Source organism: Bos javanicus, chromosome 9, assembly GCF_032452875.1.
Source record: "Bos javanicus breed banteng chromosome 9, ARS-OSU_banteng_1.0, whole genome shotgun sequence".
NCBI lineage: Eukaryota > Metazoa > Chordata > Mammalia > Artiodactyla > Bovidae > Bos > Bos javanicus.
The window spans coordinates 42,849,876-42,876,030 of NC_083876.1; the positions used below are offsets into that span (position 1 = coordinate 42,849,876).

The following is a 26,155-nucleotide window of genomic DNA, read 5'->3' on the forward strand; positions in this document are numbered from 1 at the left end:
ATCTGAGGTCATTTTTCAATGACCTCTCTGTTTAAGTTTTCTTACTGTTTTTTATTTTGTCACCACATAATGGTGGAAGAAGAAGGATTGCAGTGTGGGCAGCAGGAAGTAAAGTGTTTAGGTTCATTCATCTTTCTGGATTAATGGGTGCTTTCTAGTTAGTTTGAGGTTTCAAAGAAACACTGTGAAATGAGCTTTGTTCTACATATGGCTTCATCATTCTTCTCAGGGAGCTCGCTGCCTAAAGTAGAGCTGTCCACTAGGATAGCCACCAACTCCTTGTACCTGTTGAGTACTCGAAATGTCACTGGTGATATGCTATAAGTGGAAAATACACACTTAGTATAAAAGACTTAGTATAAAAAAGAATATAAAATATTTTAATAGTAATTATGATTATGTATGATTGTATATGATTATTAATATTGATTCTATGTTTTAGTAATATTTTAGATATATAAGGAGATAAAATGTCATTAAGATTAATGCCACCTGTATTTCTTTTCTCTTTTTTAATGTAGCTACTAGCAAATTTTTAATTGCATATGAGGTATATACATTATATTTTTATTTGACATCACTGGTCTACAGTCAGTAGGTTTGTGTATGCTTACTTAAAGACACTACTGTAATTTTTGTAATGTAAAAAGATGAAATTAAATAAACTACAATTATATCTTCCCTTATACCTTTTTTCTTCTTATGGGAATAAACTTTGTTGAATAGTGTGATTTAATCATACTCCGTTATAATAATGGGTTACCTCCTCTGATTTTTCTGTCTACCTGGTTATAAGAGGATGCAGTTCCTTCATTATGCCCTTGACATTTTAACACAAGTTAAATAGGATTCCTGTATCTTGGAATACTAGCACTTAATTAAGAACTGATACAAATATAGAAGAGTTAGTTTGAAGGTTTAAGTTTCTATTAATATTTTTGCCTTATCCTGTAAGTATATATAGAGAGAAATATAGATAGAGATCTACAAATACATACTTTTTATATCATTTTTAAAATTTGTTTTGTCTGTTTTTGCCATGTGGCTTGTGGAACCATAGTTTTCTGACCAGGGATCTGTCCTGAGTCCCCAACACTGGAAGCGCAGAGCCCTAACCACTGGACTGCCAGGGAGTTCCCCTAAAGTATATTTTAATAGAAATTCCTTAGTTCAACATAAAATTTGCTTCAACATTTCTTTCATTTTTTTCAATTACCCTAAAAAACAGTTCCCACCTCCTTAGTTCCCTTCAGGTGGAGGTGAGTGTCAACATCCTTCAGTTCTGTCTTCTTGTGATAACCTGAGTGTTTTAAATAGTTCGTTTCTTTTTTAAAAAAAGAAATTATTTGAGTGTGCCAGGTCTTAGTTGCGACTCATAGTATCCTTAGTTGCAACATGCAAACCCTGGGTTGGGGCACGTGGGATCTATTTCCCTGACCAGTGATCAAACCTCGGTCCCCTGCATTGGGAGCACAGAGTCCTAGCCACTGGATCACTAGGGACATCCCAATAGTTCATTTCTTAACACTTGCTTTTCAAAAACCGAAACAATTAAATTACTCCTAAAATCTTTTTAATCTTGGCTTTTGTTGCATTTTTTTAGGAAAATCGTATCACAGATGATATTGGAATATCGACTTGGAAGGAGCAGACTTTTCTCTCCCATGGTGCCTTACTAGCAAAGAGCTGCCAAGCTGCAATGGAATTAGCAAAGCATGATGCTGAGGTTCAGGATATGGCATTTCAGTATGGGAAGCACATGGCTATGAGTCATAAGGTATTTGCACACCATTTCTGTTTTTTCAGTATTTAAATAGCTAAAATGATACACAAGAAGCCTTTTACCATTTAATAAACTGCTTTTATATATCAGAAACTGTTTACTGAGTACATAAAATCTATTGTTCATGGTGATTATTATGTAATATAAACAGTATGATTAGTGAGCACTGCATAATTTTGATAGAAAGCTAGAGCTTACTTAAGCCATATTTGTGATGTTTGTCTTTTCTTACCACCTGAAAGGTTTTTGAAAGAATTATTGCAAATTATTAAATAACATGTAATGTTGCTAGTAACAAAATGCAAGAATATTTGCGTTTTTGTTACAGTTTCCGTATAGTTCCTATGTAAAACATATTGTGGAAAGTTAATGAAATTTAGAAATATATGGAGTAAAATTGAAAGCTTTAATTCCAATAACTGAAATATAAAATGTCTTAAAGGAGGGAGGTTGAAGAGAGAGGAGATATATGTGTATTTGTGCCCGATGCACATTGTGCAGCAGAAACCACACACTGTAAAGCAGTTATCCTCCAATTAAAAATAAATTTTAAAAAAAGTCGTGTATACCTGTGGTGGATTCATGTTGATATATGGCAAAACCAATACAATATTGTAAAGTTAAAAAATAAAATTAAATTTAAAAAAAAGTCTTGAGATTAGCTGTTATATTGTTATGTCTGTTGCTGCTGCTAAGTCGCTTCAGTCGTGTCCAACTCTGTGCGACCCCATAGACTGCAGCCCACTAGGCTCCCCCGTCCCTGGGATTCTCCAGGCAAGAACACTGGAGTGGGTTGCCATTTCCTTCTCCAATGCATAAAAAGTGAAAAGTGAAAGTGAAGTCGCTCAGTCATGTCTGACTCTTCGCAACCCCATGGACTGCAGCCTACCAGGCTCCTCCGGCCATGGGATTTTCCAGACAAGAGTACTGGAGTGGGGTGCCATCACCTTCTCCATTGTTATATCTATGTATATGTTATTTTAAATTCCATTTAGTATGTATTTCTTAGATGCTGCTTAAACAGCTCATAAGAAGGGGGAAATATGTAATATTTCCAGATGAGTTTTTATGTACTTTATTAAATCATTGATTAGTTTATTAATATATTAATATAATTTCTAAATACTTAGCTTAAACTTAAAAAGGAAAATAAACTTAAATAAAAAAGGGATATTTTAGGGAAAAACTATTTAAAAAAATTTTTTTAAGATTATTGTTAATCATATGAGCTGTTCTTTTGCTTATTACGGTACATTTAAAAATTGTTCCTTAAGCTTTATTTTTCACACTATAATTGGTGCTTTCTGAATATGATTGAAACATGCCAAAGTATATGCATTTACTGATTTAACTCTTTGACTACTCTTTCTAGATAAATTCTGATCTCCTGCCTTTTATTAAAGAAAAGACCGGTGACTCCTTGACTTTTAATCTAAACTCAGCTCCTGTAGTCTTACACCAGGAGTTTCTTGGAAGAGATTTGTGGATAAAGCAGATCAGAGAGGTAAAATGAAATTGCTTTTATTTTAGATACCAATAGTATTTAGTTAATTTTAAAACATAACTCATATTTTATGACGATCTAAGAGCAGTAGTCATATAGAGCATATAGATCAGTCATATAAGAGCTTATTCATGTAACAGGTAAAATTCTTACTTTATAATATACAATTTTTGAGAGTTAAATGTTAGTTAAAAGTTAGAGACTACAGTACTGTATTTTCTTGTTATTTGAGTTTATAGAATACTGTAATACAAAACTAGTGCCTGTGGTGAATGCTAATTAACTCAGATGATTTTTTTTCCTAAAGGCTTTCAAAAATTGGGCTATGGTAATAGCACTACCCTTTAACTGACAGCAATTTCCCATCTGTAGACTCTAGCACAAGCTGCAGAATTCCAGGAGCTCCGTCTGTCAGCTCATTGGGTTATTTTAAAACGATCTTGGACCCTGAATACTCAAGTTCTGAGGCATTATCAAAGAAGAAAGAAAGGAAAAAAAAAGTGTAGTTAAGTAGGAGGAGTTAAGGAACTTGAATTGGGTAAATTTTCTACTTTTGTGTGAGAGAGAGACGGTATGGAAGATGAGAGGAAACTTTTTTGGATTTTTTTTAATCCAGAAACTCTGGTTTTAAAAGTTCTTGGCCTTTTATCCAGAGCTTCATGGAATTTATTTAACTTGGTGGTTCTAATTGATTGGGTTAATCTGAGACACAGCCTGGGGAACCAGGCCCAGTTGAGGTGGAGGTAGATAACATACGTAAAGCAGAGAGAGCAGAGATACCTGCTTTTGGAAAAATAAGATTTTCCCTCTCCCACCTCTCCTCTGTAACAGATCTCAAAATGCCAACAGCCAGCTTAAAATTCCTCATATTCACCAGGTAGAAAACGAGAGGATTCCTTTCTGGAGAAACTGTCAAACTCAGAGGAAAAGCCCTGCAGATGTGGACATTTGGGGCTCCCTCAGTAAACATGCCATGTCCCTAACCAACTGCTTTACAGTGAGGTCCAACAGTTGACAAGCCTCGGAGTGTCCAAGGGCACAGAACTATCCAACTGAAGTAGAATAGCTAATAAAGGACCCTTGGGCATTTCAGAGCAGCCTCTGCCGTGAAAGAATGAGTCAAAAGCTAACTGATTAAAAAAAAAAAAAAAGGAAACAGAGACAGTGCAAGGAAAAAACAAAAATTCAAATGTACTGTAATCAATATATTCAGTGAGATAAGATAATAAATCCATGAAATAAGAACAAGTGATATGGTGGGCTTCCCTGGTGGCTCAGTGGTAAAGAATCTGGCTGCCAGTGCAGGAGACACAAGTTCAAACCCTGATCCAGGAAGATCCCACATGCCACAGAGCAACTAAGCCCAGGGGCCACAACTATGAGCCTGTGCTCCGGAGCCTGGGAACTGCAGTTGCTGAGCCCGCACGCCACAACTGCTGAAGCCCGTGTGCTCTAGAGCCTGTGCTCCACGGCAAGAGAAGCCACTGCAATGAGAAGCCCACGTGTGGCAACCTGAGAGTAGCCCCCGCTTGCTGCAACTAGAGAAACGCCTTCACAGCAATGAAGACCCAGCACAGCCAAAAATAAAGAAATAAATAAAATCATTTAAAATAAAAGGAACAGGTGATATGTAAAATGGGACAATTCAAAAATAAGAAATCAGAATTATAAAGTATAAAAATATGAAAGTAGATTTAAAAAAAAAATCAGAAGAGTAGAATAAATAAATAAGAAAATCCCCAGAAAACTGACTAAAAAGACAATAGGAAAATAGAAAAGGTAAGAAAATTAGAGGACCAATTGAAAGATCTTACATCTATGATGAGTCCCAGAAAGAGAAAACTGAAAATGAAGATGAAAAAATTAACAAAGGATTAAAGAAAAGAAAAATTCTAAGAATTGAGGGACCTGAAGGTGTCTCCAAATTGAAATGGTACTCTAAATTATGAATTTTAAAAGACCGACACCAAGTACTATCATTATCAAATTGTGAAACAGTGGGGATAAAGAAGAGATCCTAATACTTCCAGAAAGAAAAAGAAATACCAATGTACAAGGGATCAAGAGTTAGAATTGTCTTAGTGCTGACACTGAAAGCTTCAAGGCAGTGAAGTAATAACTTCAACATTCAAAGAGAAATTATTTCCAACTTAGAATTTTATGCCAGTCGTACTAGCAAATGTGATATTAAATAAAGACAACTTAAAACAGCATTTCAGAAAACCTCCTAAGCATTTTTTTTTAGGGAACCGGTTATATATTCTATCAAGGGAGTAACCAAAAAAGAAAAAGGCATGGAGTTTAGGAACTAGGGCATCAGCCATAGGTGTGAAGTGATAGGAATTCCCAGGACACTGAAAGGAAGAGTAATAAACAACAAGAAAGAAGAATGCCAACGATAAGAGCACTTGCTGTGTGCCACCTACCGTTCTAATGAGAAACCTGAGGCAAAGAGAGATTAACTTGAGCGCAGTCACACAGCGCTGGCAAGTGATGGAGCCAGTATGCAAACTCAGGCAGCCGACTACAGGACCCATATCCTTAAATACAGCAGCATGCTATACTATCTCTCCTCCAAGCAAGTCCTCGCTGATGGCTCTGCATCCAAGCCACATTGGAACAAGAGGACAGAGATGTCCAGAAGAAATATCTCTAAGGAAAACATGGAACTGATGATCCCCTAATGTGCTTGGCCATATTGAGAATTTAGGAACTATTAATGACAGGAACATAGAAACTAAGTGTACTAGTTACTACTTTTACCTGACACATTACCCCAAAACTTAACTGCTTAAAAATAACCATTTTAGGGGGCTTCCCTGGTGGTCTAGTGGTTAAGACTCTGAGCTTCCAATGCAAGGGGTGTGGGGTTGATCTCTGGTTAGGGAACTAAGATCCCACATGCTGCATGGCCTGGCCAAAAAAATATTATAATAATAATAATAATAACCATTTTATTATGTTCATGGATGGAATTGGGACAGTGCACAGAGGGGATGACTGCTCCATGATGTCTGGGACCTCGGGCGGGAAGACTCACAAGCTGGAGGTGATTCAGTGATGCTGGAAACTGGAATCATTTGGAGGCTCTAGTCACATCTGGCACTTGGGCTGGGCTGTCAAGAAAACAAGGTTTCTTACCAACTCAAGTACTCATACATGCCCCCCCACCCCCCCAACTTAGCTTGGCTTCTCACAAAATGGCAGCCTCAGAGTAGTCAGACTACTTACTTGACAACTCAGAACTCCAAACACAGAGCGTTCCTTCCAGCAAACAAGGCAGAGGCTGCATTTTCTTTTATGACCAGCCTCTGGTGTCACCTCTCATTTTCATGGTCTCCTTTGAAAATAATCACAGGCCCCCCCAGAATCAAGGGGAGGCACCCATGTACCTCATCTGTCACTGGTAACAATGTCAATCAGTTTGGGGTCCACTTGTATAAACAGCCACATTAAACATGTGAAATTAAATGAGGCAATTCTTAGCCATAGTGAAAAAATTTCAATGTAGAAGAAAGGAAATATAATCATAATACTTTACATGGCTTAGAGAATAATATTTATATAGCATAAAAATGTGAATACCAAATACTAATTTAAACCAAAAAATACGATCACTGAGGAGAGGGTAAGGGAAAGGAATATGTTTGGTCATATGAGAAATGTAATTATTCCTGTTATCATAATAGGATCAATAGATAATGTCTAAAACTTAAAAATCAAGAAAGAACAGTACTTGAAGATAAAAGAAATAGCCAAAGAGAGGAAAAATGAGACAGACGAGGTCTGAAGAGTGCTAGGGTATTTTGTTAGAAGCCTTGCGCTATTCGAGTCTTTAATTACTATACAAATGTTTGTTTTTGTTTTTAAACCTTTAGTTTAAGATTTTATATACTTTGCTATAGTAATTGCACTTCTAATAATGTATCCCAGGAAAAATATCATAGATGTGGGCAAGATTTATATATTAAAATATATAGTAAGATACTAATTATAAAAGGAAGAAAATGAAAATTGATCCACTTGAAAATAGAAAAAAGTTAAATGAAGTATAGTACAAAGAAACATTATACAACTATTGAATATTGTATTACAAGGATTGTATTTGTGTGCTTTTTGACAGCTGAACCAAAAATATATATATACAGATGGCGTTAGTAGCTCTAATTGGGTTACATTAGAATACATTGCAAATTTATATACTTTGGTTGAAAAGATCCAGCTAAATATGTTAAATGAAAGCTATGAAGTCTCAGTTGGCTATTCACATATATACATATATAATATATATATGAGTAACACAGGTAAGAATTTTAAAGAAGCTTCACAGAAAAGGGACATATTTAACTCTTAGTGTCTTTGCAAGCTTACAAAGTTGTAAATATAGACTATATGAGAGTCCAGGATTTCCTAAACAGCTGGTGAAATATCCCCAAATCATTATCTTAAACTTGATTTTCAGCTCAAAGGGATATCCTTTCCAAATAGCCTATGCCTTAGGCATGAATTCAGGTAACTTCCCTCATAGCTCAGTTGGTAAAGAATCTTCCTGCAATGCAGGAGACCTGGCTTCGATTCCTGGGTCAGGAAGATCCTCTGGAGAAGGAGATAGCAACCCACTCCAGTATTCTCGCCTGGAGAATCCCATGGACAGAGGTGCCTGGCAGGCTGCAGTCCATGAGGTTGCAAGAGTCAGACACAACTTAGCAACTAAACCACCATCTAGGCATTAACTCTAGTAAATTAACTAGATCTTGTCCAGCGGTCAGTAAACTCTGCTGAGATGAAACCCATGAGCAAACAGGGTTATGTCCATCAACCTAGGTCTCCTGTGATCATCTCTAAATCCTCATCCTTCAGGAAAAACTAGCAGTTTATTACTCACTTCAGGGCTTTTAGGCCCTTCTTATATCTGCATGTCTGAGTCATGAACAGGGTCACAGAAGAAAAAAAGATGAATTCATCTGAAGCAAATAAGAAATGTAAGAAGTTAGTTTCTATCATGCAGGGAACAACATTCCTCAGGTTAAAAAACTCCTTACTTGAGTTTATTTTAATTTTCTAAATTATATTCATGTTTATATAAAGCTGTCTACAATAATAATCTTATTCTGTGCATATCCCCTAGTCAGAGTTAGGGAACACAATTTGGGTAACACTTGAGAGGGACATTCTATCCTCAATCTCAAGGAGGCTGCTTATTAATCCTGAAATTACTTCTAGTGCTCTCTTTCCAACTTCCTGTGATATTTTTCTCCTCTGCATTTTTATGATACTTTCTTCCCCCAGGTTTTGAATTTTATTGTAAGATTCTTAAGGATAATAGTGAATTTACTTTTGAATTACCAATGATACTTGCATAATGACTCACTTGGAGTAGTCATCCAATTGTGTGTTCTTGCTAAGTCTCTTCAGTCGTGTCCAACTCTTTGTGGACCACCCTATGGACTGTAGCCCTCCAGACCCCTCTGTTTATGGGATTCTCCAGGCAAGAATACTGGGGTGGGTTGCCATGCCCTCCTTCAAGGGATCTTCCAGACCCAGGGATCAAACCTGTGTATCTTATGTCTCTTGCATTGGCAGGTGGATTCTTTACCACTAAAGAAAGACTATCTTATGTCTCCTGCATTGGCAGGTGGGTTCTTTATCACTACTGCCACCTGGGAATCCCCAGTCATCCGTTCAGTTCAGTTCAGTTCAGTCGCTCATTCGTGTCCGACTCTTTGCGACCCCATGAATCGCAGCACGCCAGGCCTCCCTGTCCATCACCAACTCCCGGAGTTCACTCAGACTCACGTCCATCGAGTCAGTGATGCCATCCAGCCATCTCATCCTCTGTCGTCCCCTTCTCCTCCTGCCCCCAATCCCTCCCAGCATCAGAGTCTTTTCCAATGAGTCAACTCTTTGCATGACGTGGCCAAAGTCCTGGAGTTTCAGCTTTAGCATCATTCCTTCCAAAGAAATCCCAGGGCTGTATTTGTCAAAAAGTGTGTGTGGTGTAGTCTTTTGGGGACAAAACTGGTGGCAGCTTGTTTTGTTAAATAGAAATAGACAAGGTGGTATTAACAGAAATGGCCCATAGAGGACCAGGATTTGGGAGACCTAGATTCTGGTTTGGGCTTTGCTAGCATCTGTTTCGGAGAAGCGAATGGCGACCCATTCCAGTACTCTTGCCTGGAAAATCCCAGGGATGGAGGAGCCTGGTGGGCTGCTGTCTATGGGGTTGCACAGAGTCGGACACGACTGAAGCAACTTAGCAGCGGCAGCATCTGTTTACCTTAATCACTTTCTTTAACATCTTTTTTATTATTTTTTTGTAAAATGATGGCATTGAACTAGATCATTTCTAAGGTCCCTTTCAACTCTTAAATCCAAGAAATTTCTTTTTTAAAAAACTCTTAAACAGGAAATGTGTGGTAAGAAAAAATATTTATCTGTATTAGAAGCTAAGTACTACCTTTGACACCTTTGAGAAATAGAAACATCTTGCTCCCAGTGATGAAAGACAATTATGATTTCTTATTGTCACATATAAAATTATTTCCCTGCTCTGCTCAGGTAGGTTTGAGTCCCATCTATCTTCAATTTCCTGCTTAGGGAGAGTGAGAATTAATGACTAGACAAGGAAGAGAAGAGGGAATTACATACCCTTAGTGCCCATTCAACATCACTGCAAAGCCAAGAAGCAGAGCACCTCTGAAATTTTTCGTATCACTCTATCCAACTTCCCCCTCCTCCCCAAGTCTTGAGATTGGACGGCACTCTTCCATTGCACCCGCAGTACACACACTATGCACTTCTATAAGAGGCAGTGTAGAGCCCCAAACCAGATCAGAAACAGCTGAAAGATATTTGTTGAGCAATGTCTCCATACTAAATTCTACAGATCCCTCCCTACCTAAATTTTAAATTTAAATTTGTAGCTGCTGAAAAATAATGATCAGGTAGAAATACTGATAGTGAATGGGTGATTCACCCTAGGGAAGTGAAGTCATTACTCAGCTATCATTTTGATTCCTAATAAAAGAAAGTTAGAATCTTTCAGAGAACCACAGAGCTCTGACTCTCTCAGGGACTCCAGGGGCTATTGCAGGTCAGCATGCTTTATTTTTAATGATCCTTCTAGTTTCCTGCTGCCATTACAATAAGAAATAAGAATTATGATAATTTTTTTCTTGGCTATGTCTGAAAGTACTGAAATGTCACTTAGGCTTGTGACATTCTGACACTGTCATAGCCGTCCACAAAATACCTTAAGTGAATACATACGACTGGTACTAAACTATAACTCACTTGTCCCTAGCTATCGTACGTTTTATTCAAAAAATAAAACATTCAAAAAAAATTGCTAGAAAAGGCTAGTGTGCACAAACGTAACACATGTATATTCTTAAACAAAAGAGAAGGTACACATTCAGAGAGTCCTCATTAATGCCATATGATATTTTTCTAATTATTTATGTTATTTTTTAGTAGTTTCAAAAGGAATAATACTGACAACATTCTCTACCATGTAGAGTATAGGCATTTGAAAGGGGACCACAAACACTTTGAAATGGCTCTAACTATCTCCTAAATTAAAATACTTCTTAAGGTTTTCTGATGCACTTAAGGAAACAAAGTGCTTGAATATAGGAGATAACAGCAGTTAGTTGTCTGAAGGTTGTCTGTGGCCTTGTTAAGAGAAACACAAATGTAAGGAATACTGTAGTTGATGCCATTTGGGCAGCTCAGAGGAAAGAGAGTTTGAATCTGGATGAAAATGTCAAGAAAGGGTTTGTAAAGTAAGTGATATCTGAGATTGTCCTTGAAGAAAAGCTTAACAATGAAGATGGGAGTGAGGGCTTCCTACACAACAGAAGCCATGAAGAAGAACAGCTGCAGATGGGCAAGTGTGCCATGTATTCAAAGGGAAAAAAATTATAATTTGGATGGAAGAGAAAAAACATAGGGCAGTATAGAGAAGATGAAGAATTGCCAAAATAGTACATAATGACTATGCTTAAAGACTTTGGTTCAAACAAAAACATGTATAGCAATAGCCAAAAAATGGAAGTGACTCAGTGCCCATCAAATGATGAATGGATAATGTATCCATGCAGTGGATTATTATCTGGCCATTAAAAGGAATGAAGTATTGATACGTATTCCACCATGACAAAAATGTTCTGGAACTGGATAGTGGTAATGGTTGCACAACATTGTGAATGTCCTAAATGTCATTGAGTAAAATGGTGAATTTTTCATGATGTGAACTTTGCCCCAACTGAAAAAATAAGACTTTGGGATGTTTGTAGAAAATGAACTTGATTCAGAAGTCATGGAGCAGAAACTGAAAGTTTTTGAGCCAGGTAATGTCAGGGTTTGAAATGTGTTTTAGAGAGGTGTATATAACTACATTATGTAGAAGCAGAAGAGCAAGAAGATGCTATAGATACTGCAGTCAGAGTTGTGGGGAATCTGTTGATAAGTGCGGGGGGAAGGTCCTAATCAGAGTGTTGGCAATGAAAATGGAAAAGTAAGGAGGTTAGTTATAAAATTCACTTTAGAGAGGAAATGTATTGGACCTGAAAACTGATATGACAGGAAGAAGCTGGCAGATGTATACTAGTGAGGGGTGTTCAGAGGCCAAAACCAGGATATAGAACTTGGATAACAGGAAGAATTGTGCTATTAATAAAAATAGGGAAGTTAAGTGGGGACATTGGACAAGTTTGGGTTTTGACACGGTGAGCTTGGAGTATACCATCAGGGTTGGTGACCATCACCTTGGGACCTGGCCATCACCTTGGGAGATAGCTACTGGAGGAAGCAACTCAGTTCTGTCAGCCTCATTTCCTTGCTCATGGCCTTTGTGAGATCCAGGTAGATTTTTTTTTTTCTTAGTCAAACTGTCATTTTATATTTCACATCTCTTCTGGATTCCAAGAGAAGCATGGTAAGAAAAAGGGCTTAAAAGCGATAACAGGACTTCTGAACAGAGAGGGGTCTATCATGTAGGTAATAAAAGCCTCTGCTCTTTTTTAATGGGGTACCATGTGTTACCTCACTTCAGTCGGGTCTGACCCTTTGCAACCCTGCAGACTGTAGATTATCACAATTCTCTGTCCATGGGATTCTCCAGGCAAGAATACTGGAGTGGGTTGCTATTTCCTCCTCCAGGGGATCTTCCCAACCCAGGACTGGAACCTGTGTCTGTCATGTCAACCTGCGTCTGTTATGTCTATCTGCATTGGCAAGCAGGTTCTTTAACGAGCACCACCTGGGAAGCCCTAAAGGGGTACCGTAGCCTTCCTCATCTATGCATCTCTTCCTCTTACACTGAAGGGGAAGGAAGAGAATACAAGAAAGCTAATTCCATGGACATGCACATTTGCCTCCAAAAAACAGCTTTCCCTGGAGAGAGGTGGTAAAATCAGGTACCTACGCAGTCCAGTTCTGAAGGATGTTCACTTCCTTGCAGATGCCTTCTGTGCTTTCTTATTATTAATATTAGATAAGAATGATCAAGATAGCAAAGAGAAGGGCTGCCCTGTTCCTTTATATTCTGACACCTTTCCAGCTCCATAACTGGAGAGCCCATGCAAAGATGGGCTCCATAAAGGACAGAAATGGTATGGACCTAACAGAAGCAGAAGATATTAAGAAGAGGTGGCAAGAATACACAGAAGAACTGTACAAAAAAGATCTTCACGACCAAGATAATCACGATGGTGTGATCACTCACCTAGAGCCAGACATCCTGGAATGTGAAGTCAAGTGGGCCTTAGAAAGCATCACTACAAACATAGCTAGTGGAGGTGATGGAATTCCAGTTGAGCTATTTCAAATCCTGAAAGACGATGCTGTGAAAGTGCTGCACTCAATATGCCAGCAAATTTGGAAAACTCAGCAGTGGCCACAGGACTGGAAAAGGTCAGTTTTCATTCCAATCCCAAAGAAAGGCAATGCCAAAGAATGCTCAAATTACCATACAATTGCACTCATCTCACACACTAGTAATGCTCAAAATTCTCCAAGCCAGGCTTCAGCAATATGTGAACCGTGAACTTCCAGATATTCAAGCTGGTTTTAGAAAAGGCAGAGGAACCAGAGACCAAATTGCCAACATCCGCTGAATCATCGAAAAAGCAAAGGAGTTCCAGAAAAACATCTATTTCTGCTTTATTGACTATGCCAAAGCCTTTGACTGTGTGAATCACAATAAACTGTGGAAAAGTCTGAAAGAGATGGGAATGCCAGACCACCTGACCTGCCTCTTGAGAAACCTATATGCAGGTCAGGAAGCAACAGTTAGAACTGGACATGGAACAACAGACTGGTTCCAAATAGGAAAAGGAGTCCGTCAAGGCTGTATATTGTCACCCTGCTTATTTAACTTCTATGCAGAGTACATCATGAGAAACGCTGGGCTGGAAGAAACACAAGCTGGAATCAAGATTGCCGGGAGAAATATCAATCACCTCAGATATGCAGATGACACCACCCTTATGGCAGAAAGTGAAGAGGAACTCAAAAGCCTCTTGATGAAAGTGAAAGTGGAGAGTGAAAAAGTTGGCTTAAAGCTCAACATTCAGAAAATGAAGATCGTGGCATCCGGTCCCATCACTTCATGGGAAATAGATGGGGAAACAGTGGAAACAGTGTCAGACTTTATTTTTCTGGGCTCCAAAATCACTGCAGATGGTGATTGCAGCCATGAAATTAAAAGACGCTTACTCATTGAAGGAAAAGTTATGACCAACCTAGATAGCATATTGAAAAGCAGAGACGTTTTGCCAACAAAGGTCCGTTTAGTCAAGGCTATGGTTTTTCCAGTGGTCATGTATGGATGTGAGAGTTGGACTGTGAAGAAGGCTGAGCGCCGAAGAATTGATGCTTTTGAACTGTGGTGTTGGAGAAGACTCTTGAGAGTCCCTTGGACTGCAAGGAGATCCAACCAGTCCATTCTGAAGGAGATCAGCCCTGGGATTTCTTTGGAGGGAATGATGCTGAAGCTGAAACTCCAGTACTTTGGCCACCTCATGCGAAGAGTTGACTCATTGGAAAAGACTCTGATGCTGGGAGGGATTGGGGGCAGGAGAAGGGGACGATAGAGGGTGAGATGGCTGGATGGCATCACTGACTTGATGGACGTGAGTCTAAGTGAACTCCGAGAGTTGATGATGGACAGAGAGGCCTGGTGTGCTGCGATTCATGGGGTTGCAAAGAGTCGGACACGACTGAGCGACTGAACTGAACTGAACTGAACTGAAGAGCCCAGCAAGGATTGCTTCCCCTCCCAAACCAAACTCAGCTAGCTGGCTGCTTCAATGTGGAGGCTGACAGATCTAGTAGATGTCTGATTTGTTACCTTTTGAAATCCTCATACACTGTACCCAAACCATTCTAGGATGAGATATCCTTCCTCCCTTCCTCTGTCCACCAATAGATCTTATATATACATACTAAATTATACAGCTTCACACCAATGCAAATGCAAAGCGAACTTGTTTTCAGTAAGACCTGAAATTCCTTTTCTCAAAAGGAGTCAGTGATATTTCTGGCAGTACCAAAGCAGACCTTTAAAATATCATTATCTTTTTAATTTTTGCAGCCACCAATGTAATCTTTTATTCAAACAAGAATCATTAGTGAATAATTGGTTAAAACAGTTGGATGAATAGTTAGTAAGGGAACCAAATAGTCACAGGGACTCAACGCACCCTTACAGATTACATATTGAAGACAGAGGGGAGAAGTGAACAAACTTAGTCTCACCAATAATAAGACAGCTGATACTGCATGACTCCTAATGTAATGGAGAAGTGTGCAACATCATCTGTGTAGCTGTCTTTCAAAACTATCTTCACCTAAATCTAATCATGTGAAAACAAGTCCAGGATAAGGGATATTCTTCAGGGCAACTAACATGGATTCCTTTTTAAAATGACATAAAAGAGAGAAAAGGTGGTGGTGTGGAGACTGTTGTAGATGAGAAGAGATTAAAAAGCTGTGACATCCAAAGGGAATGTATAATTTTTAATTTGATCTTGGATTGGGATATACATACCTCTAAAGGATTCCATTGGTTGGACTAGAAATTTTGAATATGGACATTATGTTAAATATAATAAATGTTAAAATTATTAGATGTGGTCATGGGTTTGTAATTGTGTAGGAGAAAATGCTCTTATGAGATAAATGCTGAGGGACATATTTAGAAATGAGACATCGTTATGTCTATAACTTAATCCCATATAGTGAGCAAATGATCATTTAGAGAGAAAACAAAGACGGCAGTATATTAGCAACTAACCAGTCGAGTTGGAGAGCAAATAGGTGTTCTTTATGTCCTTTCAACTAAAAAATTTTAAAAGAAAGTTAGTTTAAGATGAGAATCTTATTTTTTAAATTGTTATTCTAAAACATAACTGGTAGCATTGGGGAAGAATAACATGATAAGTAGAGGTGATCCGTCTCTAGCAATTTCTGCACTCCCTGCTGTGGAATATTATTTTTCTGCTTTTAGAAAAAGGTTTTTCCATATCCAGTTTTCAAGTCCAGATAATAGTAGTTAGAAACTGGAAGCAGTTCATTTTTGTCATCCAGTCCTTCTTTGTTACCTGACTTATAAAAAAGCATTTGTTTCTTAAAGTAAAAGACCACATTGTACATCCATTACTTACCAACAGGGAATCTATCTGCCTTTGGTCTGCAGAGGCTAGTATATAAACGTTTTGGAATTAATCCCTCTGTGCATCCTCTCAAGTCAGAGCACTGGCTTTGTTTTCTCTGGTGTGGAATATTGTTTTGCAGCGCTCACTGTAGCTGTCAGAGGAGGCCTTCCGTGTCATGAGCACTGGCACACAACTTGTCTGTTTTCACATTTTTTTTTTTAAGATAAAACAAGGTTCAAACCACACATTCTCTGTGAACTGCTAAAGACCGGGAAAAATTACTTTCTTTTCTCATGACCTGGATTGACAAGAAGCACACCTACAGGAGCCAAAGGATGAGTGAATCCCTTTTAAAGACCCAAGTAATGAAGCCCTCAGGGAATTGGCGTGCGTGGCAGAATTTACAGTGGCTTCTGGAGATGAACAGTGTGGCAGGAAGAGGTTCAGGACTGCCGGCTGTTGAAATACAGTCTGCATTTATTTTATATCAGCCTATTTTGGGCCCCAGTGAGAAAGTTATTTTAATATCTTGCTCTGCTAGAAATATACATGGTAAGTGGCAGATGTCAAAAAAGGGGGGGGGGTGCGGATAAAGTTACAGCACTGCATTCTCCTTGAGACTTACAGAGTTTATGTAGTTGTTCTCTTTTTAGCCTTTGAAATAAACCCTGATGCATACAGAAGCCGGATGATAGGCATAGTCCACATCAGTGACCCTCAAATGACTCAGAATTCAGGGCTAGGGTATTAAGGACCTACATTTTCAACAGGCTGCCCAGGTGATTCTGATACAGCCAGGCCAGTACTTGGGAACACCTGGTCTGACCCAGTATGCTTATTTTACAAATAAGAAAATGAAGATCCATGTAAAAATTTAAAATTTCTTGAGGTGTTATCCTATTATGGACTTGAAACCATATTTCCTTTCTCCCAGCATATCCATTTCTCAGGAGGTCACAGTGCCTCTTAAAGTGGTCACAGTTAAGAGCTTAGGTCACCAGTTTCCCTCCGTAGACAGGGCCTACTTACCACCTGAGGTTTGGAGGTGCACATTTGAAATCTGAGGTCTCATGACCTCCATTCAGGCTCTTTTCTTTTCAGTCACTGTTATCAAGGTTGAGACTCTTAATTACTCTAAACCGCTGCATCTATGAGAGGCTTGGTAGATTATTTTTCTCTGTTCTCTTCTTTTGTTGAGTTTCACAAATTTCTTGAATTTATTTTTTATAGATTCCTATCTTCAGCTTACTTCTAAATAGAAGTTGAGTAATAAAATCAAAATACGGTACTGTTCAATATGAGTAAAAATTATTTTTAAGACAGCAGATATTGACTTCCCATTAACTGAATACTGACTGAATCTAAACACCCAGCTTCCCTAGAACTAGGAATGATATGAACTTTGCTCTGTAAGTCTCCTGAATAAACAGTATATAACCAGCACTTACTAAGAAAGAGCGTTTATCCATTTATTCACTCTTTCACCAGATACTGACCATCTCCTGTCTATAGGCACTGATCTAGACATGGACTACAGTTATGATCAGGAGAGAAAATGTCCATATTCTCATGGAGCTTAGAGGGAGATTGTATGTGAAAACAAGATTACACAACCCCCTAGAGGAAGAGATATTTATTTGTTCTGTTCCTTGCTGTGTCTCCAGTGCCAGAGCAATATCCAACACCCATCAGGTACACAGTGGACAAGTATTGAACGAATGAGCACCGTCAGATGAAACAGAAATTATGGCCCTCCTGAAATTAACTGTTTTATAAGCTGAAACAATTGGTAACATTCAATAAGAAATGTTATTTATGTAGGGGATTAAGCCATGTGCACTTTTTTTCTAATTTGCCGTATTTTATAAGCTCTAAAAGCTTTTTGTGAAAAAAAAATTTTATATCAGAGTGTACTTCCAGGTGTGTGTCTGACATACGTGGATATTAACTCACATAGCAGCTGAAAATATGTATCTATAAAGATCTAATTATAGTATTTTATTTTATAAAATAAATGATACTTTTATGTACAAGCTAAAGCAGTCAAGGATGAAATGGTCTTCACAAGACTGGAATGTTTGTTGTGACAAAATAGAAAGGACATTCAGGTGAGCAGCATGTCAACAGTTACAGTTTGTTCAGGTTGTATTGGCTGTGGCTGTCATTGTCTGTAGGGTTCTAGTCTCTCAGCTTTCAAACATTTAAGAGCTGATGTTAAACAAATAGGGATTTACATACATGGTATTTCTTTGCCATCATCCCCAGCAAAGCATATCTCCACCATGTAAAAGGTGGTGGCCAATCTAGGAATACAAAATAAAATGAGAAGGTTTGCAAATAGCTGTGATTCTATTAAAAAAGAAAAAAAAAGGGTGAGGTTTAGCTTCCCCAGTGGCTCAGCAGTAAAGAATCCACCTGCAACACAAGAGCCTCAGGAGAAATGGGTTTTGTCCCTGGATCAGGAAGATCCCCCTGGACAAGGGCATGGCACCCCACTCCAGTGTTCTTGCCTGGAGAATCCCATGAACAGAGGAGCCCAGCGGGCTACAGTCCTTAAGGCTGCAAAGAGTTGGATACCACTGAAGCAACTTAGCTGGTAGAATGGAGGTGGGGGAACTTAGTATGCATGTGATTCTATAAAAATGTTGAATCCTGTACACTTGAAACTAAAATAATATTGTATATCAATTCTTCAATTTTTTAAAAAAAAGAAAATAGCTTGTGACTGATTAAAGCACAAGTACTTCAAAATAATAGAATTCTCTATGATGATTAGTTTATAAGCAACGTATGTGATGAGACTACTCTAGATGTCTTTATCTGTAAGTAGCATTGTAGTCACTGTTACTATATGAAGAAACTGATTTTTTTTTTCTGAGACTATTGAGGAAATGGCTTAGTACCTCCAAAGGAAAAGTCCACCTCCATCGTTGTAAATTATAGTTTCTCTGCACTTTACCCTGCAACATTAAGATATGAAAGGTACTCAACTTTCTCACTTTCAACAAACACCACTTTCAACACTTCTCACATGTCCTTTATGTTAAACACTAAGATGAGAACGTTGAAAGTGCTAGAATGAAGAGGAGGTAGATAGAACAGAAACACAACTAAAAGTAGTGAGGAAATGGCTGACACGTTACAGAAATGAGTTGTTTGATAGTATAATTCTGTGGGGCTCCCAGTTTGTGCATCATTGGAAGAGTGCTGTGCCTGAGAAACCCATGCAAGAGACAACCCTTGCCTGAGAAACCCAGCAAGAGACAAGGGAAAGGACGAACAATTGAAAAGGTGGAAAACTGGTGACCACAGAATCAGCCTCCATGTCAGATATCCCTTAATCCAAAATGAATTTGAGAGACAGGTGAGAATTTGAGAACTTGAAGACTAAGCATATTGTGAAATGCTGCTGCTGAAGTTTTGGTCACAAGCCATGGATTATTCATGAGATCAAAGCCAGTTCATATTTGCACGATATCAAAGTGAGTAGCTAGGTCATGAGTGCACCATGCAGATGTTCTGGGGCTCCACACCACGCCTGCAGAAGTTACAGTGTTGGGAGAGAGATTTCAGTGTAGACAGAATTGTTTTAACTTGGGGAAAAGACAAGTCTGTCCCTGGACAGTAGATATAAAATACCTGAGCAGAGAGAAGAATGAGCCTCATTTTAAAATATCTGCAAGAACCGACTCTTATTCCTGCTGGTATATTACATCTCAGGACTAAATTCAAACCCTTCTTAGTTCACTAAAAATCTTAGATCCCAAAAACATCTTTGAAGAACAGATTGAAAACCACAGATTCTTTTTTACAATACATAGGTTGCAGAGGCCTTTTGTTTCATTGAAATCTTGCAATTCCCAGTTTTAACTAAGGCATTTGTGATGGTGTCAAAAGCTATACATGAGCAGTATCTTATTAGAAGTTGCTTTTTATGAAAATAAGAAAAACAAAATTAGGCCTCTTAGGATAAATTTTTTTAAGATTATAAAGAAGCAAAAAGATTTTAAACTAATGTTATAAAGATCTCATTTTCTCTCATGAAAATAATTGCCCACATTTAGTGTCATTATCTGTATAGTGTCACTTTGGACTCAGAAACAAAATGGTCTCAAGACCTAACCTATGTATAAGTTGAAGGGCACTCGTTCTGTGCAGGGGTGGCAGGAGTTTTGTTCTCAAGTCCACAGAAGATGAGCTAACCTACCAGCAAAGACTAACACATTGGTTGTCTCTATCATGTTCGGATTTGATAAATAATGCTTTTGAGTATATGTTTTAATTTCAAATTGTTTTTTAATAACTAAAAATATTAAAATTTGACCTTATATAGGATGTCTCCTCACCTCCAGCTTTCTTCCTTCTCCTCATCCCTGGTGACAGTGGGATGAGGTGGGGGTCTTTTACACAATACCACATATTAAAAATTATGCCAAAGGGAGTGGGGAAAAAATGAACCCACAGATTGCTTACTAATTGTACAGAAGGAAATAGATCATTACAGTGAAACCATCTGATAGTCACCACTTAAACCCAGTGATCAAATTTATAGCATTACCGAGATACAGGAGAGCCTGACATTTGGTGCCTCCTGAATCGATGCAGTTGAAGTATATAGTATTCCATAGAAGATATTCTTGCAAGAAATGTTTAATCTAAATCTAAGCAAGCTTCTTCAGACCCAACTTTGAGTTTGTAAGCAAACAGGGACAAGTTAAATGACACAATGAAAAAGTGATAATAATAAAAGAGAGACATTTTATACAACAGCTGTCCTGGTCTCCTCAAAAAGTCAGTTATTTCCATCAAAAAAGTTAATGATTTTTATTTTCATTTCTTAAAAAATGAGGAAAGGCTAGTCTAGATTTAAAAGGCAAAACAGAGATAAAAGCCAAATGCAATGTGTGAATCTTGATTAATTCTAGTTTGAGAAGAAAAGCTAAAATAAAATATATTCTTGGGACAACTAGAGAAATGTGAGTATGGATTGTATATCAGATGGTATGGCATTATTGTTTTGTTTTGTTTTTTTTCAATTTGAAAGTGGTCGTGTATGAGTTGTCCTATGCTTAGGAGATGTTTGCTGAAGCATGAAGGAATGAGGAGTCATGGTGTCTGCCACTATCAAACCTAGAGTATATATGTGTGCTTGTAGTACTGAACTTTCAACTCTTCAATACATTTGAGAGTTCTGTATATATGTATATACATACAGACGTGTATGTTTCACTATATACTATGTAGAGATAGAAGAGGAAGTGGAGAGGGGGAAGAAAGTTGGCTTATTCTTTGAGAAGAAAAGTTATAGAAATACTAAGTGACTTTTAAAGAACTAATTGATTTTCCCCTCTTTTCTATTTTAGGCTCAAGAGAAAGGAAGATTAGACTATGCTAAGGTAGGTAGATTTTGTACATTCTACACAATTTTATACACTTGTATTTGCTATTTGGTTTTTATTTATATTTGAAAAGTAAAAAGAAAAGCATCACATTCAAAACTAAGGGACCTTCCATGTGAAGTAACAGGTAAAATGGGATTCATTTAATGGTAAGTTTATTTATTGAATGCCTACTTCTTTCCAGACACTGTGTTAGGCATCAGGAATACGAGAATAAACCAGATCAGTTCTTTCATTCATGACATTTACAAACTAGTTGAGGAGGTGATTAATAAACAACTAAATGGATACATAATATAATGTTAACTGGTGGTAAGTGCCCTGAGGAAAAATTAACTGGGTAAGATCACTAACTGTTGCTGGAAAGATGTCTTTGGATTATGGAAAAGAGCTTTTAGCATCATCAGGTAATACCTGGGAAGCACCATCCAGGGAAGGTTTGGATTCCTAGAGGCAGTAGTTTTCATATAACCTGTGGAGCTTTTGAAAACATACATGCCTGTGTTACCACAGCACCATACCTCTTTCACCAACATCAGAATGCCCTGGTAGGCAGAGCTGGCCAGGGACAGGATGGAAGGGTTTGAAAAAAGGCTCCACAGATCATTTTGACACATAGCCTTGTTCAAAAACTGCTGTGGGATGTTGGATTTCAGTGCACCTGTGCAAGCCTTTGAACACAGTTGGGTTTTCTCCTGAGGAACAAATGGAGTATTTTTGCAGGTGTGTGGGATGTATACAGCTGCTTGACTAAAGGAACGTGCTAACCATCTGGTTTTTATAACAGTCGAGAATAGCCAGAGCGTGAGCACACCTGTACTCCAAAGACAAGGAGGAAGAAATGGGACCTGTAAGAGCTCTGCTTGCACTGGGACAGCTGGAATCCCCCCGGTGATCTCTGCAGGGCTGATCTAGAACCTTGTGCTCTTGGCAGCCCTGAAGTGCACACCCACGGTTCCATGCCTTTTCTTTGCCTGAAGTGCAGTTCTTTCCTTCTCGGTCTCACAAACGTATGTGTGCTTCAAGAAAAATTAGATTAAGAGTGGTATCTCTATACTGAAGACTTCTGTGTCTGTCACTCTATCTTTGATGTCTGTGCTAAGTCATTTCAGTCATGCCTAACTGTTTGTGACCCCATGGACTGTAGCCCACCAGGCTCCTCTGTCCATGGGATTCTCCAGGCAAGAGTGTTGGAGTGGGTTGCCATTTCCTTCTTAGATGTCTACTTGAGCCTTATACCTAAATGGTCTCCCACAGGCAGAGATGCTCAAAGCATCTTAAACTGAACTCGATATCTTCCCAACATCTCTGGTCACCTTTTCTTTAGTAGACTTTATTTTTTAGAGCAGTTTTTAAGTTCACAGCAAAACTGAGCAAAAAGTGTAGAGAGTTTGCATTACCCTCTGACACCACACAAGCACAGCCTTCCCCACTGTTAGCGTCCTACAGCAGATTGGAACATCTGTTATGATCAATAAACCTGCATTAATATATCTTTATAACCCAAAGTCCATCATTGACATTACGGTCTAGTGTTAGTGTTGTATCTGTGGTCCTTATTACTTGTTCTGTCTCCTGATGTTGTCTATCATCTCACCAGTGAATCATGTGAGAAAATTAGAAGTCACTCTCAAATGCCCTTACCCCTCACCCCTGTGTTCCATGACCAAGTCATACCAGTTTTATAGCCTACATTTTCTTAAATCCAGTCCCTCCTCTCGATGCCTCTTCCATTGCTCACATTGTATCCTGCTCTGAACCACTAGAAAGCCTGTGACTGGTCTCTATGCCTCTCTTTTGTCCCTAAAGATCCATCACCAGCCAGAATGTCTATCTAAACCACAAGTCTGGCAGTTTCACACTGCATCTTAAAACGCTTCCTTGGCTCCATGTTTTCTATAAGGCACATTCAAAGCTTACTAGAGTGGCATATAAAGCACTGTGATCTCGGTCCTTGGAGGGACTCTGCAGCTTCATGTCCTCCACCCTGTGTTCCAGTGGCACCAAATTACATAAAACATACTGTTTCTGTTCTCTGTGCCTTGACCCGAGCTGTCCCCTCTGCTTGTAATGCAGCGGTGTCCCCCTTTATCTGGCTTCCCCTGCCTCTTCTGTAAGGCTTAACGTAGGATCATCTCCAAGAGAAAGTCTGCCTGGTTCCCTGGGCTGGATGAGGTTCTTTCCTCCTTTCTCTAGTACACTGTGCATCTCTGTCATGCTTCACTCCATTATTCATCATGACCATTTGTGAGAAAGATCATAGACTGTCAGCTCTTTGAGGGCAGAGATGGTAACTTATTTGTACGCTTGGTGCCTAACACAGTGCTTGGCACTTGGTAAACGGTGAGTGAGTGAGTGAGGTTATAAGAAAATAGAAGACCCATGCCATTAGTTGCAGGAGAAATTCTGGTATATGGTTTTTTATTTCAGTCACAGAGGAAAGGAAAGCTTTTGACACAAGTTGCAAGTATCAGCAGGGATAAGAAGATTGCTTGAGAAAGTTAATGAACTAACTTGGAGATAAATGCTGGGATTTCACTATGATAAAGGAAATAACTTATAAGCAAAAAATTAAGGGCAGTGACATCATGATTTGGCAATAGAATGATTATATATCATTGCTGCTTATTTATGACTCAGAAAACTCTGAGGATTTCTTATTGCAGAAGTACCTGCCAGTGGAAGAGACTGGAAGAAAAGGAAAAAAAGAAAATGGAGACACAGATAAACACTCTGAACCAAGCAATGGCTCTGTCACCAACTCACTGCAAAATTATTATCAGTCACTTAATCTTTTTGGTTTCCCCTTAGTTTCCTTAGTATGAGAGGAGCAGGTTACAGTATTTTCCAGTATGCTTGCCTGGAAAATCCCATGGATGGAGGACCCTGGTAGGCTACAGTCCATGGGATCGCAAAGAGTTGGACACGACTGAGTGACTTCACTTACTTTTTTTCTTTCAGTTTCCTTAGTATGAGAGGAGCAGGTTATAACAGTGCTGTTCTACTCTCCAGGCCCAAACTTGAAAGGAGACATTCTTTTTTGGGGGGGTGGGTGGAGGGAACATTCTTATCTTATATACTATTAAGGTCCAGATTCATTCCTTCATCTACTTCATCCACCCAAGCATGGTGGATCTGATATTTAATATATGCAAAGACCTAACCTAGACCTTCCTATCAAAAGTCCCCCTTTGCTCTGTTTTTTTCCTCCTTAACATTTATCATAATCTACAATTATCATTTTTATTTAGTTCCCTGTGTTCTGTTTCTTTTTCCAGTAGACTGTAAGGCAAGACCTGAAGGCAGGGCCTTCAGTGGCCTTGTCCATCGTAGCATCGTCTGTGCCCAGCACAGGCTTATATACAGGAGTGCTTGACAAATGTGTATGGACAAGGCCTGCATTAGTGAGATGCTAGAAGTGCAGGCAGCTCAGAAGTCTGGGATTGGGGATCATAGACTCAAATTAGCCATTATGTAGTCAGTGTACGATAGGACACTGTCCATCCCTATGTTCAGTAGCCCTAAGATTGCCTTCCCAAGCACCCAGTGACAATAGTTCTCATGCCAACTAACAGAAACCCACCCTACTGGAGTATGTGGTGTTGTGCAGATATTTAAGGGCATAACTTGATCTCAGCTGTTAACCCAGACCTGTTATCCATGCATAGACCCAAATCCAAGCACCACAGATAGAATGATTGTATCCATCTCTGCCAAGTGTCCGGGAGACGTCTGCAGAACTGTCTCTTATGCTGCATATCATGGGCCCATGATGAAGTCCTGGTCTCATGCTGACTGATGCAGGCATCGTGCTTTGGCAGCTTAGGGCTCCCCTGGTGGGTTTACCTGTAAAACTACATTTTAAAAACTCAGTGGCCATTTCTGGAGAGTGTCATGAAATTTATTTATTGCTGGATGTTTCTTTATTTCCAAGTGGTGAACATTTTCTCAAAAGCCAAGTTTTATCTGAAAAATCAGATTTTAAGTACAAATTATTTTGGCCATTTTCTCTGTGGCTTCATATGCCATCTCTCCAATTTTGTCAGTCTCAGAATGGCAAGAAAGTAGAGGAGAGGGTAGAAGTGGTGATCAAAATCGGTCTCAGCTAGATCTCTATAGAGTGTCAGTCACATTCAACAAAACAGTGGTGTGTCGTCAAACACTCAGAAAAGAAATTGAATTACTTCTTAATTGAGTTCCTGTTGCAATGGAGCCTGGATTGTGAATGCTTTACACTGCTGCAGTGCCTTTCACCTACAGATATTAAAGCACTCAGCAACTATCCCTTCATTAAGTCTGTCGCGCTTCTGGAAAGTGGTTAACACCAGTCCTGGAGCACTCTACCCACTCCTGAAGCTCATTCACCTGAGGCTGGCCTAGGATGGAAGCTGTTGACTGTAAGGTGATCCTACCCAGCTTCTAAAATGAAAAAACAAGAAGTGACTTACGTAGTTAAAACTGTAGAAGTTTTATTGGACAGAATGTATTTACCAGAAGTGAATTGTGACCAAAAATCTGGTGCTGACAGTTTTGCTCACGTATGCAGTACAAAGAGGATCTTCTTTACATGACTGGTGTTCAGCCCTGAGTGTGCCTCTCTTAGGGAATAGGGGACTATTCCGTGTTCCCAAGGTTTCTGGCCCCAAGCAGATTGAGCTCAGTGTTAGAGGGAAGAGTGCCACCTATTGAATTGTAGAAATTCATGGACATGTGTGGGGACCCGTGGAGAAGTGTCTCAGGCCACATTCACTCTTGGTTTGCTATGGTAACTTAATATGTGTCTGAAGGAAAACAAGTATGTTGGCTACTC

The 26,155-nt window shown here is 38.9% G+C and overlaps 1 protein-coding gene across 3 annotated transcripts in view; it reads left to right on the top strand.

Annotated features, from left to right (window-relative positions):
- Positions 1-26,155, top strand: part of PDSS2 (decaprenyl diphosphate synthase subunit 2) — a 276,054-nt gene that overhangs the window by 214,097 nt on the left and 35,802 nt on the right. For all 3 annotated transcript variants that reach the window (XM_061427670.1, XM_061427671.1, XM_061427669.1), the window contains exons 5-7: positions 1,604-1,777; positions 3,156-3,287; positions 21,310-21,342. In XM_061427670.1, coding sequence (XP_061283654.1) covers positions 1,604-1,777; positions 3,156-3,287; positions 21,310-21,342 — 339 coding nt within the window. The remainder of the gene's footprint in view (positions 1-1,603; positions 1,778-3,155; positions 3,288-21,309; positions 21,343-26,155) is intronic.